Here is a 13,425-nt window from a genome sequence, read left to right as displayed (position 1 = left end):
CTGATAGACCCGCCTCTCCTGCTACTACTGGGCCGAATCGGTGGTGCAACCTGACGTCATCCCCATGGTAACGAAAGACTGGAGGAAAAGTGGGATACATCGTCCTAGGCTCGTGGAGAGAGCGGATAGGATGCTGTGATTTGGATCTCGCCATTTTATTTATTTTATTTTATTTAACCTTTATTTAACTAGGCAAGTCAGTTAAGAACAAATTCTTATTTACAATGACGGTCTACCAAAAGGCAAAAGGCCTCTTGCGAGAACGGGGCCTGGGATAAAATAAATAATAATAGTAATAATAATAAATACAATATAAATACAGTGCAAAACACACATCACAACAAGAGAGTCAACACAACACTACATAAAGTGAGACCTAAGACAACAACATCACGAGGCAGCAACTCATGACAAAATAGCATGGTAGCAACACAACATAACAACAACATGGTACAACCATTGGGCACAGACAACAACACAAAAGTCAAGAAGGTAGAGACAACAATACATCACACAAAGCAGCCACAACTGTCAGTAAGAGTGTCCATGATTGAGTCTTTGAATGAAGAGATTGTTCCAGAGATGCGTAGTTACACGACTATAGTCACTGAGTGGTGTAGTGATAGCTGCATGCATCCTACAATAACATCTCTTGTGAGTAGCCTGAAATTATCATCGTCATCAAGCCACTAATGAATGTTCATAGATTTTCCCCAATAATATAAAGTGGTCACAATCACATGTAGTGATTGCTACAAACCACACACTGTGGACTGATGTTGAGAGGAGAGTTTCAATTTCCTTGGTGTCCACATCACCAACGAACTATCATGGTCCAAACATACCAAGACGGTCGTGAAGAGGGCACAACAAAACCTTTTCCCCCTCAGGAGACTGAAAAGATTTGACATGTGTCCCCATATCCTCAAAGGTTCTACAGCTGCACCATCAAGAGCATCCTGACCGGTTGCATCACCGCCTGGTATGTCAGCTGCTCAGTATCTGACCGTAAGTCGCTACAGAGGGTAGTGGGAACGGCCCAGTACATCAATGGGGCCAAACTTCCTGCCATCCAGAACCTATATAATTGGCGGTGTCAGAGGAAAGCCCAAAATATTGGTCCTGGAGTGCCAAGTCTAGGACCAAAAGGCTCCGCAACAGCTTCTACCCCCAAGCCATAAGACTGCTGAACAATTAATAAAATCGCCACCGGACAATTTACATTGACACCCTCCCCCCCTCCCTTTTTTACACTGCTGCTACCTGCTGTTTATTATCTATGCATAGTCACTTGTGTTACTTTTTATTATTACTTTTTATTTTAGTCTACTTGGTAAATATTTTCTTAACTCTTCTTGAACTGCACTGTTGGTTAAGGGTTTGTAAGTCAGCATTTCACAGTAAGGTCTACACTTGTTGTATTCGGCGCATGTGGCAAATCAAGTTGGATTTGGTCTGATATTGACACCAAGCAACAATAACAAATATTTAAAATACCACACTGGAGCTGGAGGCAAATGGTTGATTTGTTTTTAACCAATATCCCGAAACCTTGAGTTTTCAAGGGGAACACAGGCTAGCCCCTCCAAACCCCTTTCTCCCCCTGTGAACCCTTCTTCATCCCCTTTCCTAATGTAAATGCAATGAAACTGCACAGGCTTTTGGGGAAGAAACTTGGTTTGCCATTGAGGTTGTGTAAGGGGAAGATTAGGCCTACAATAATAGGTATTCCCTTTTGAAGCTTTGCTCTATATGAGCATTCATTGGTGTCAAAAGCACTGGCATATAATTATTGCTTTAGATTACACAGTTATCCCCATTGTACGTTTTATTTGCAAATAATTAATATAGTGCAAGGTACAAACAGGTATAACAGTTGTATACAATAGGTAATGATGTGTATGGTGTTTACGTATTTACGTTAGGCCTACATTGTACCTGCCTTTGTTATAAACATGTAAATTCATATGTTTTAGGAACACAATGTAATGTGAGGCCAATTTTATTTATGATGATTTTACCAATAATTTTGGTTGATCATATTTTCATCCTGCTTCATGAGATATATCTTGACAGTCGTCTTTCACTTCTCAGTCTTTTAAAGGCTTTTAAAGTTACTGATTGTGTATCTCTATCCACAACCTTTAACAATGTTGCAATTCAAAACATGTAACAGGTTCTAGGCTAAACCAGTTTGCAGCTATTCCACATGTGACCAATAGGGCTCGACTTCCTGTTTCTCGTTGCTGTCTGTCACGCAGTACTGTGTGTCTCTGGAGTAACACACAAACACAACTCAACAGACAGGAAAACAGCCTGCACTTTTAAGGTCTGGCATTACAACAAGAACAATGGAAGAATAGGCTCTTTGAGTATCTGTTTTGAAAATCAAAAGGGAGGTGATTTCTGAAAGACAAAGTGAATAATCTCCACGTTTATATGCTTGACATGGGAGTGTAGTATTATTTAAGCCAGAGGATATCTTCTTCACAGACTCCCGGTACCTGATCAGGTGAAGACATACATGTCATCCAGTGTGTGTCTCCCAGAGGAGGATCTCTCCTGTCCTGTGTGCTGTGACATCTTCAGGGACCCTGTCCTCCTACCATGTAGCCACAGCTTTTGTAAGACCTGCCTACAATGCTACTGGAACACCTCAGCCCTCAGACAGTGCCCTGTCTGCAGGAGAAGAGCTTCCAAGCGCACCCCTCCCTCCAACCTGGCTCTGAAGAACCTCTGTGAAGCTTTGCAACAGAGCAGGATTCAGAGCTCAGTCGAGGGGAACCGTGTACTTTGTAGTCTACATGGAGAGAGACTCAGATTCTTCTGTCTGGTGGACAAGCAGCCTGTCTGTGTAGTGTGCCAAGCCTCGAAAATACACAAGAACCATGACTGCATACCCACAGAGAAGGCAGCACAGGATTGCAAGGTGAGAGACTGAATAATAATTGAAATGACTGTAGTATGTATATGCATTGTTAACATTGCCATTTTCTCATGTAAGGAGCCTGTGGCCCCTGGCAGTAGAATGCTGTTAATCAGGTCTATCCTGACAGTATATGTGAGTGTACAGTATTAGCAGAGACATATAGCAGAGAAATTCCAAAGTGTGTAAAGTATTATATCTGATCTGCTGGTTGTACGTCAGTGAGTGGTGTTGATGGACATACAGTGTGTTTGCAGAGTAAAACATCTTTAAACATAATCAATTATCTCAGGTATTGAAAGGGTTATTTTAGTCAAGCGACACACCGGCATTGAACCTATTGTTAATTTATTTATTATTATTATTTATTTATTAATTTACGTAATTAAATCTAGACGTTTAATCGAGTTACAGCTTGCTGCTTTCATAAGAAGCCTCGTGTTAGAATACCCTCTGACTTCTAGGATGAGCTCAACGTAGCACTGAAAACCTTACAGCATACTCTGGACCCCCTCATTAGACTGAAGGGAACCTCTGAAGAGATGCCCGAGTCCATTAAGGTAATCTCCACAGATGTCATCTCAGTTTCCTTTTCATTAAAATGAACTCAAATCCATCAAGTTGTGCTCTAACTGCCCCTCAGAATCAGGCCCTGGAGACAGAGAGGCAGATCTGTTTGTGGAACTCCACCAGTTCCTGTATGAGGAAGAGGCAGCGAGGCTAGCTGCTCTGAAGGAGGAAGAGGAGAAGATAGGGCTGATGAAGAGTATGGTGACAAAGGCTGCAGCAGGGATGTTATACCTCAAAGAGACTATAACAGTCATAACACAGGAGATGACTGATGCTGATGACATGGCATTGCTCCAGGTTTGTACTGACACAATTTACACATTACACACACATTTTAAAAAGCCAGAATAATTGTTTTTGAGGAGAGGATGGATTTATTTTTTTATTCAGCCACAATATTACACTTTCTTTGTTTTTCAGAATTGTAAAGCCACGATAGAGGTATGTTGAAATCCCCCACCTCTCTCTGTCGATCATTCTATTTTTTCCTCCCTCTCTGTGCTTTGGAATATTGAACAGGATAATTGTATTATTTTGTCATTTCAGAGCCCAGTGCACAGGGCAGGGCCCGGAGAGGATTTCAGGGGCGCTGATTGATGTGGCCAAGCACCTCTGTAACCTTAAGTACAGAGTCTGTAAGAAAATGCTTCTGCATGTTGAATATAGTAAGTCAATTTCAATGGTTAACAGAGATGAGGAGATAAGGAGGTTAACTCCCACAGCATTTTAACCTGGCGGAGAAGCTAAAACAGTGGTGAGTGACCCAAACGCTTTTCCTGTCTCTAACCCAGTCTCTGGCCCATTTCCTCCTCTTCAGCTCCTGTGACCTTGGACCCAAACACAGCCCACCCCTGCCTCTTCCTGTCACGTGAGCTCACGTCCCTTCAGTACACCAGCCAGCCCCACCGTCTCCCTGACAACCCTGAACGCTTCCACATGAGTGCAGAGGTCCTGGGCATGACTGGGCTTTGCTCAGGAAGCCACTGCTGGGTAGTGGATACAGGATGTAACAACGACTGGATTCTGGGCGTTGCCTGTACGTCTGTCACCAGGAATGAGGAGGTCCAGGCCCGGCCGGAGAACGGGTTTTGGACCACGTGTCTGCGAGACAGGGAGTACAGAGCGATGACCTCACCCCCAACAGCCATGACAGTCACAGAGAAACTCAAGAGGGTCAGAGTGCAGCTGGACTGGGACTAGGGTCAAGTGTCTTTCTTTGACCCTGCTGATGACGATACACCCTTTTAATCTTTCTCACACACGTTCACAGAGAAAGTGTTTCCGTATTTTTATACGCAAAGCAAACAAACACCCTCTGAGAATCCTACCTGAGAGGATGTGTGTTACAGTGCAACAGAGTGGGACAGGACATCCCTGTACAGTTCCCGACTGATAATTTTTTACAATAAATTTATGTCAACCCACAAATAGTTTGACTTTTATTTACAGTTTGTCAACTATGTAATTGATAATAATAATAATAATAATAATAAATGTTTCCTTTTTCATCTACTGCAGGTGACCTTTCATACAAGTATCTGTTCTGGTTAAGAATTTCAATAAGGGAACATGTTTACAATCTGTAAAATTATATAAATATGTGTTGTTCAGAACTTGACACAAATTGTAGATCAGACAACCAAAATCAATGAACCATTGAAAGTGTCAGATATTTTGTTTTTGTAAATACAGTTACCTTCACTGAGAACACAAAATCTTTTGCCATCCTAGATAAAACAAATACAATTTTCTTTCCATAGTTGAGTTAAATGAACTTATTCACTATTAACCAGTTATAATATGTTAACATAGAACCATTATTATAAAATTAATAGCTCTAGCCACACATTGTACACTGTGTTCATAATCTTTTGCATCCTGGAGTAGGTTCTTGATGGGGTGGTGATTGTAGATGGTTACGACCGATACTTCTCTTCAGTGATGATAGGGAAGGACGGACCCGTCCATTTTAAACCGGTCTATGGTAAGATCATTTAATATTCCATTTGAAAACTTTAAAGCTGGGTGTCTCTGTATGAAGGCGCTCAGGGTTGTGGAATAGTCCATTTTTCAGGGGGTTGTGGATGAGTCCATGTTAAATACAGGGGTGTCAGAAGGGTCTCTGTAGGAAGGAGATGGGCGGCGAGCCCACACTGCTGGGGCTGTGGAGGTGTGACTCATACGAGCCAGGGGTCATACCCATCACTCCCTTTGTCTCCGGCGTCTCCCCTCGCAGGAAGTCATCCTCATCTCCATCCGAGCACTGAGACCGAGAGAAAACAGCCAATCAAACCACAAAAACAACCAATAGGGAGACACACAGCATCCAATCATGTGTGTGCCTGAGAGAATACAAGACTGTCTGTGGTTTACCGGTCTGACTCTCTTGGTGGTGACTGTGTCAACCCCAGTGTCTGCTGGCTCCTCCCACACCTGGTAGAGGGGCTCGATGAGTTTACTTGACCTGGAGAGGAGAGAAGAAAAACATGATCAGAAATGGAAAATTAACTCTCTTCTTAGAGTTCAGGTTGCACTACTGCCATTTCCAACCAATTTCTCCTGTTTTGTGCCTACTGAAATGTGGTCCCTGAGAAGGGTTCATGGGTTACCTTTTGAGCACGTAGGGGTCGAAGGGGAAGAAACTGTCCAGGGGGTTGGTGTTGGTGGACACACAGTCGCCCCCCACAGAGCTGCGGACCACAGGGAGAACATGGCGGTTGTTCCTCTCGATGATGGTGTAGCAGAACACCAACTGGTACTTTCTATGGATGGATGGATACACGTCTGGGTCAAACAACCACTTCACATTTTTAGAAGCAGACAGAAACTAACACAGTGCTGTAGCAGAGTGTAATTGATGTGCGATTGGCTAAAAGGGTGGTTGGTCGGTGTACCACTGTACCTGGTGATGGCAGCAAACATGTTGGTGACGGCAGGCAGGCAGACCTTCAGAGGGTTGAGCTGACACATCACTATCCTCTCTAGGTTCAGACCCTGCAGGTACGCTAGGCCTGGGAGGGAAACAGACATAGTTATATAATACTGGAAACTGGTAGAGAGGCCCCCTTACAGACATACAGTTATATAATACTGGAAACTGGTAGAGAGCCCCCTTACAGACACACAGTTATATAATACTGGAAACTGGTAGAGAGCCCCCCTTACAGACACACAGTTATATAATACTGGAAACTGGTAGAGAGCCCCCCCCTTACAGACATACAGTTATATAATACTGGAAACTGGTAGAGAGCCCCCCCTTACAGACATACAGTTATATAATACTGGAAACTGGTAGAGAGCCCCCTTACAGACACACAGTTATATAATACTGGAAACTGGTAGAGAGGCCCCCTTACAGACACACAGTTATATAATACTGGAAACTGGTAGAGAGCCCCCCTTACAGACACACAGTTATATAATACTGGAAACTGGTAGAGAGCCCCCCTTACAGACATACAGTTATATAATACTGGAAACTGGTAGAGAGCCCCCCTTACAGACATACAGTTATATAATACTGGAAACTGGTAGAGAGCCCCCTTACAGACACACAGTTATATAATACTGGAAACTGGTAGAGAGCCCCCTTCACAGACACACAGTTATATAATACTGGAAACTGGTAGAGAGGCCCCCTTACAGACATACAGTTATATAATACTGGAAACTGGTAGAGAGCCCCCCTTACAGACACACAGTTATATAATACTGGAAACTGGTAGAGAGCCCCCCCTTACAGACACACAGTTATATAATACTGGAAACTGGTAGAGAGCCCCCCTTACAGACATACAGTTATATAATACTGGAAACTGGTAGAGAGCCCCCCTTACAGACACACAGTTATATAATACTGGAAACTGGTAGAGAGCCCCCCTTACAGACACACAGTTATATAATACTGGAAACTGGTAGAGAGGCCCCCTTACAGACACACAGTTATATAATACTGGAAACTGGTAGAGAGCCCCCTTACAGACACACAGTTATATAATACTGGAAACTGGTAGAGAGCCCCCTTACAGACACACAGTTATATAATACTGGAAACTGGTAGAGAGCCCCCCTTACAGACACACAGTTATATAATACTGGAAACTGGTAGAGAGCCCCCCTTACAGACATACAGTTATATAATACTGGAAACTGGTAGAGAGCCCCCTTACAGACACACAGTTATATAATACTGGAAACTGGTAGAGAGCCCCCTTACAGACACACAGTTATATAATACTGGAAACTGGTAGAGAGCCCCCTTACAGACATACAGTTATATAATACTGGAAACTGGTAGAGAGCCCCCTTACAGACATACAGTTATATAATACTGGAAACTGGTAGAGAGCCCCCTTACAGACACACAGTTATATAATACTGGAAACTGGTAGAGAGCCCCCTTACAGACACACAGTTATATAATACTGGAAACTGGTAGAGAGGCCCCCTTACAGATACACAGTTATATAATACTGGAAACTGGTAGAGAGCCCCCCTTACAGACACACAGTTATATAATACTGGAAACTGGTAGAGAGCCCCCTTACAGACACACAGTTATATAATACTGGAAACTGGTAGAGAGCCCCCTTACAGACACACAGTTATATAATACTGGAAACTGGTAGAGAGCCCCCTTACAGACACACAGTTATATAATACTGGAAACTGGTAGAGAGGCCCCCTTACAGACATACAGTTATATAATACTGGAAACTGGTAGAGAGCCCCCCCTTACAGACACACAGTTATATAATACTGGAAACTGGTAGAGAGCCCCCTTACAGACACACAGTTATATAATACTGGAAACTGGTAGAGAGGCCCCCTTACAGACACACAGTTATATAATACTGGAAACTGGTAGAGAGGCCCCTTACAGACACACAGTTATATAATACTGGAAACTGGTAGAGAGCCCCCCTTACAGACACACAGTTATATAATACTGGAAACTGGTAGAGAGCCCCCTTACAGACATACAGTTATATAATACTGGAAACTGGTAGAGGCCCCCTTACAGACACACAGTTATATAATACTGGAAACTGGTAGAGAGGCCCCCTTACAGACACACAGTTATATAATACTGGAAACTGGTAGAGAGGCCCCCTTACAGACACACAGTTATATAATACTGGAAACTGGTAGAGAGGCCCCCTTACAGACACACAGTTATATAATACTGGAAACTGGTAGAGAGCCCCCCCCCTTACAGACACACAGTTATATAATACTGGAAACTGGTAGAGAGCCCCCCTTACAAACACACAGTTATATAATACTGGAAACTGGTAGAGAGCCCCCCCTTACAGACATACAGTTATATAATACTGGAAACTGGTAGAGAGGCCCCCTTACAGACACACAGTTATATAATACTGGAAACTGGTAGAGAGCCCCCCTTACAAACACACAGTTATATAATACTGGAAACTGGTAGAGAGCCCCCCTTACAGATACACAGATTGCCAGGCCAGTGAGAGAGAGAGATATACTGTATATATATTAACTTTTTATTTGTTTGTTTCTGTGCAAGTATGTGTTTTACACGCATGTGTAATCCCCTACCTTTCTTCATGTTGCCCTCCAGGATGCTCCTGTGTCTGAAGATGAGTGTGTAGAAGACAGCCTGGCAGGCGTTGTAGAAGGGCCCGTGTAGCGTGATGTCACAGTAGGCCCGGGAGCCGGAGTCCTGGCTGTCTATGTATAGGTGGAGCCAGGGGACCAGCAGGTCCAGACACGCACGTACCGTACTGCAGGACGGAGAACAGTCAGAGAATCTTTGTTAGGGAGTTAGGAGGGACCAGAGAGTATGCTGCGTAGAACCAACCACACCCCAACATGCTCTAAGGAGCCCTTTCTGATCAGCAAAAGTAGGGTGTGACTCACGCGACGGGCAGGAAGTTGGCACGGGCCAGGAAGCTACCCATGTAGCCAGCGGCAGATTGGCGCAGTACTGCCGGGTGAGACGGGCTCTGCAGTAACCTCCACAGGTGTTCCAGAAACGCCTCTGCCAGAGCCTGAGAGAGGGGTCAAACACACAGCCAATCAATCAGGTTACCCACTCAACCGTTCTATAAAATGCCACTACTATAAAGCCACACGGATGCAAACTGTTGCGAATACTGACCAGTCTGAAGCTGCAGAGGTAGAAGAGGGCGTATTGGACGTGACAGGAGGCATGTGTAGGTAGGATAAGTTTATCAAACACACACACCAGGTCCTTGTACAGATCCTTAGTCCGCTCCACATCCAGACAACCTGCCAGAGAGAGAGTAGAGGGGGAGAGAGATGGAGGGGTGGAAGGGGAGAGAGAAAGGGAGCAGGGTAAGCACTGTCTTGTCATATGTCTAGTGAGTGTGTGTGAAGACCCTGTGCTCACTGTTGACATGGCACATGTCCTTGATGAAGGCCAGAAGCACAACCATGAGAGTGTCTAGTCTCTCAGCGACAGGGTGGACCATCACATTGGTCCCTGCTGGACTGAACTTCACTGAACACGCATCCTCATCCTGTGTGAGAGAGAGATGAGGGGAAACGTCACACCACATCAGTCGCAAAATGGAGAACTAATCACACCAGTGACTGTTGTATGTAAAACATAGCAGATCTAGTCAGTCACCATGTCAAAGAGGCCCTCCTCCTCCTCCTCTCCTTTCAACTCCTGCTGCACAGCATTCTCCTCCACCTCCTCTATCTCTCCCCGGGGAGCACTCACCTGGAACACAACACACCGTGTTAGCACACAAAAAACACCTATTTCTCAGTGAAGAACTGGAAAGCCAAAACACACACACCCACACTTACGTCCAGTTTGAGCATCCGACTGATGATGAGTTCCAGGACGTCTCGTCGTAGAGAGGGGATGTACACCGCCACCCGCAGAAGGTTATGGACATAACACTCCTGGGGAGAGTGAAAGACAACCATACTGTACAACAACCTGACAATAAAAAAACTAAACATGAGGCTACCTACCACAGCCACTGCTTACCAGGGTTCTGGAAGATTTCTGCACAAAAGGAAAGTTGTCAATCAGAATGGGCATCAGGAAACAGCTGGTGCTGAAATGAGAAGGACAAAAAAATATGTTTATTACCAGTTAGCATTGGGGGTCAACAATTCCCAAGGTCAGACCTGGGTCTGAAAATGATCCAGCAACATGTTGTAGGATTGTCTTATGGCTACTTACGATGGGACATATCTGCCAATCAGCTGCAGGGCCTGGTGACACTGGTCAAAACTCCTTGGAAGGTCTTCAAATCAAGAAAGAAGAGAAAGGGTTAAAACTGTGCAGAAATGAAAAGTATTTGCCATTTTGAACTAACAGCCAACGTTGAACAAGTTGGATCTGTGAACTGGGTGTCATTATACCCTTTATATTGGAATGGAACGTTGATTCTGTAATGTTTGAAGTAAAAACAAAATTGTAACATTGAAGTAAAACTAAGATTTATGAGGAGGTCTGTCAGCCAGACAAATCAGTAACCATAAGGGGTGGGACTCCTGCAGTGAAAGTCCCCAGTGCTAGAGTCTCCGTGCATTATCTTATCTACACCTCACCTCCCCTCTTATCATCCTCACTCTTCAAGGACTTTAGAGGTGTGCCTAGTTTCCCTAAAAGGACGAGTGGAGCAGCCTTTTACCAACTGCAGTCTCAGGTCACTATGAATTTACTGCAGTGTGTATTTCAATGAAACATGTCAGGGACTGTCCGTTGAACAACCTTGGTTTTCCATCGCAAACAGTAACACCTACTTTCATCGTCATCATCCGAGTCAGAGATGTCCACTCCCCCCTCACAGATCTTCACTCTCTCTGGAAGGAAGGAAAAACAATACGTCTTCAAAGTAGCCATATTGAGTTATCAGAATGTCCACGCAGACAGACAGGAACTCACTGGGTGTGAAGTTGGAGACCACCATCTTGAGGCAGGCCCGGAGGTAAACCGTCTGGGCAGATACCAGGTTACTGAGGAAGGACAGATACTCCTCCACTACGGCAGGGCTTCGGCCCAGCCACGGCAGCCTCTGGTTCACAGAGACACAAGGGGTAGATACAGCATTAGAAAACTGTTCCTGGCCTGGGCAGTACTGTCCATCTCTTGATTCAAGTGTTCCATCCTCACCAGAGCCACATAGATCAGCTGCTCATGGTCTTTGCTGAGTTGTGTCACACAATTCCGGAACTCCTGCAGCCAGTTGATGATTTGGGCATCCTGTCAAAAAGGAAGACATTCTATTATCATTAAGACCTCTGGAAATGTCCTTGTTACACTGTACATGTAGCAAAACTGCTAGTCGTGCTCATTTACCTTGATATCTGGATCTGCCAGCTGATGTTTCAACAACTCATAGTCACTGGTGTCTCCCTTGAAAAACAACCAACCAGCAGCAAATACTATCATATGTATATCAGGTTATAACTACATTCCAGAGTGAATCACATAAGTGTCTAAGGCATCCAAGTTTGGTGTCACTGGATTGGAAATCTCACCTGTTTAAATTTCGCTAACGTGGCAACAACATTGCCCCCAAACCGCACCGTTTTCAAGGGGGGACTGTTCATGAAATCTCTCCCCTCAATCTCCATGCTTTACACACACGCGCTGGGGAGGGAATGATGGCAACAATAGCGCGCGAATAAATTGACTGAGCTACAGAGTGGTAAGCAAGTATTGTGACCCATAAAGCATGACAACACAATACAGTTAGCTTATATACAGCTTGCTATAAATGTGCTAGCTACTATTAGTTTGATGGTAATGCGTTTACAGAAACGTATTTGAAAGGCTTCAGTCTTACAAATCAAATTAAATAGTGTTCAGATAGCTACAATTCTATTTGCAACGCAAAATGCTGTTTCGATCGTGATGCGATGAAACGTGCCTTCTCCATGCCGCTAACTTCACAACAGGAAGAGAAAATGGTGACCGATTTTATTTACGGAAATGAATGGTAGATTCTTCTTCCTGTACTAGCGGCGTGGTCTTCTATGGTGCATTACTGCTACCTACCGTGGCGGAGCAATTGGCATATTTGATAGAGCAGTTCCGTCAGAACATGTCACCTTTGCCATCGCTGCCTATCTGGATTGAGCGTTATCAATCCGACTCTAATACTGCACTCTAAATTTATGGGGAGGTTTTAGAACATTGGACACGGCATTTGGGCTCCCGAGTGGCGCAGCTGTCTAAGGCGTCACTACAGTCCCTGGTTCGAATCCAGGCTGAATCACATCCGGCCGTGATTGGGAGTCCCATAGGGCGGCGCACAATTAGCCCAGCGTAGTCTGGGGTAGGCCCTCATTGTAAGTAAGAATTTGTTCTTAACTGACTTGCCTAGTTAAATAAATGCTACATAAAATTGCAGGGAATGTTTTTTCAAGCAGTAGTGAATAATTGACCGCGCGTACCTCAATTCAAGACGTCATTATGTAGTTGTCCTGCTCTGAGTGTGTGTCTTCCAGCAGTTCATCCAGCAGACTCCCCCCACATGGCGCATGGCTTCAACCTGGGCATGTAGCCTGGTCTCATACACCAGACATAACATAGTAAACGTAGATTCGGAACTATCAAAGTATAATTATATGTTTTATTTGGTATGGTTACATAAGACAGATGGTTATTATTATGGTTATGAAATTGGTGTGTTGGTCGGGGTGGATGGGTAGGCATATAACACAAATGTCTACCAACCCAAAGGTTGTGAGTGCAAATCTCATCAGGGATAACTTGAGCATTTTAGCTAATTAGCACATTTTCAACTACTTACTACTTTTTAGCTATGCAGCTGCTTAGCATGTTAGCTAACCCTTCCCCTAACCCTAACCTTAACTCTTTTAGCGAACCCTTCCCTAACCATAAGGTTAGCCACCTAGCTAGAATTTGTAACATATAGTGTGTTTTGCAAATTCATAACAAA

General features: G+C 44.1%; 1 protein-coding gene and 1 pseudogene across 1 annotated transcript; one reads left to right on the top strand and one right to left on the bottom strand.

Annotated features, from left to right (window-relative positions):
- Window positions 1–2,277: 2,277 nt before the first annotated feature.
- LOC135554475 (zinc-binding protein A33-like) lies at window positions 2,278–4,918 on the top strand (annotated as a pseudogene).
- On the bottom strand, window positions 4,911–12,445 carry LOC135554474 (RNA polymerase I-specific transcription initiation factor RRN3-like). Its single transcript, XM_064986799.1, has 17 exons — window positions 11,999–12,445; window positions 11,817–11,873; window positions 11,631–11,720; window positions 11,403–11,532; window positions 11,261–11,320; window positions 10,695–10,758; window positions 10,497–10,566; window positions 10,310–10,408; window positions 10,125–10,220; window positions 9,885–10,014; window positions 9,633–9,763; window positions 9,392–9,522; window positions 9,071–9,255; window positions 6,399–6,507; window positions 6,106–6,258; window positions 5,870–5,960; window positions 4,911–5,759 (listed from the first exon to the last, which is right to left on the bottom strand). The coding sequence occupies exons 1-17, from the start codon at window positions 12,092–12,094 to the stop codon at window positions 5,607–5,609; spliced, it is 1,845 nt and encodes a 614-aa protein (XP_064842871.1). The 5' UTR covers window positions 12,095–12,445; the 3' UTR covers window positions 4,911–5,606.
- Window positions 12,446–13,425: the final 980 nt, after the last annotated feature.

Source organism: Oncorhynchus masou, chromosome 14 (genome assembly GCF_036934945.1).
Source record: "Oncorhynchus masou masou isolate Uvic2021 chromosome 14, UVic_Omas_1.1, whole genome shotgun sequence".
NCBI lineage: Eukaryota > Metazoa > Chordata > Actinopteri > Salmoniformes > Salmonidae > Oncorhynchus > Oncorhynchus masou.
This window is presented reverse-complemented; position numbering and strand designations above follow the sequence as displayed.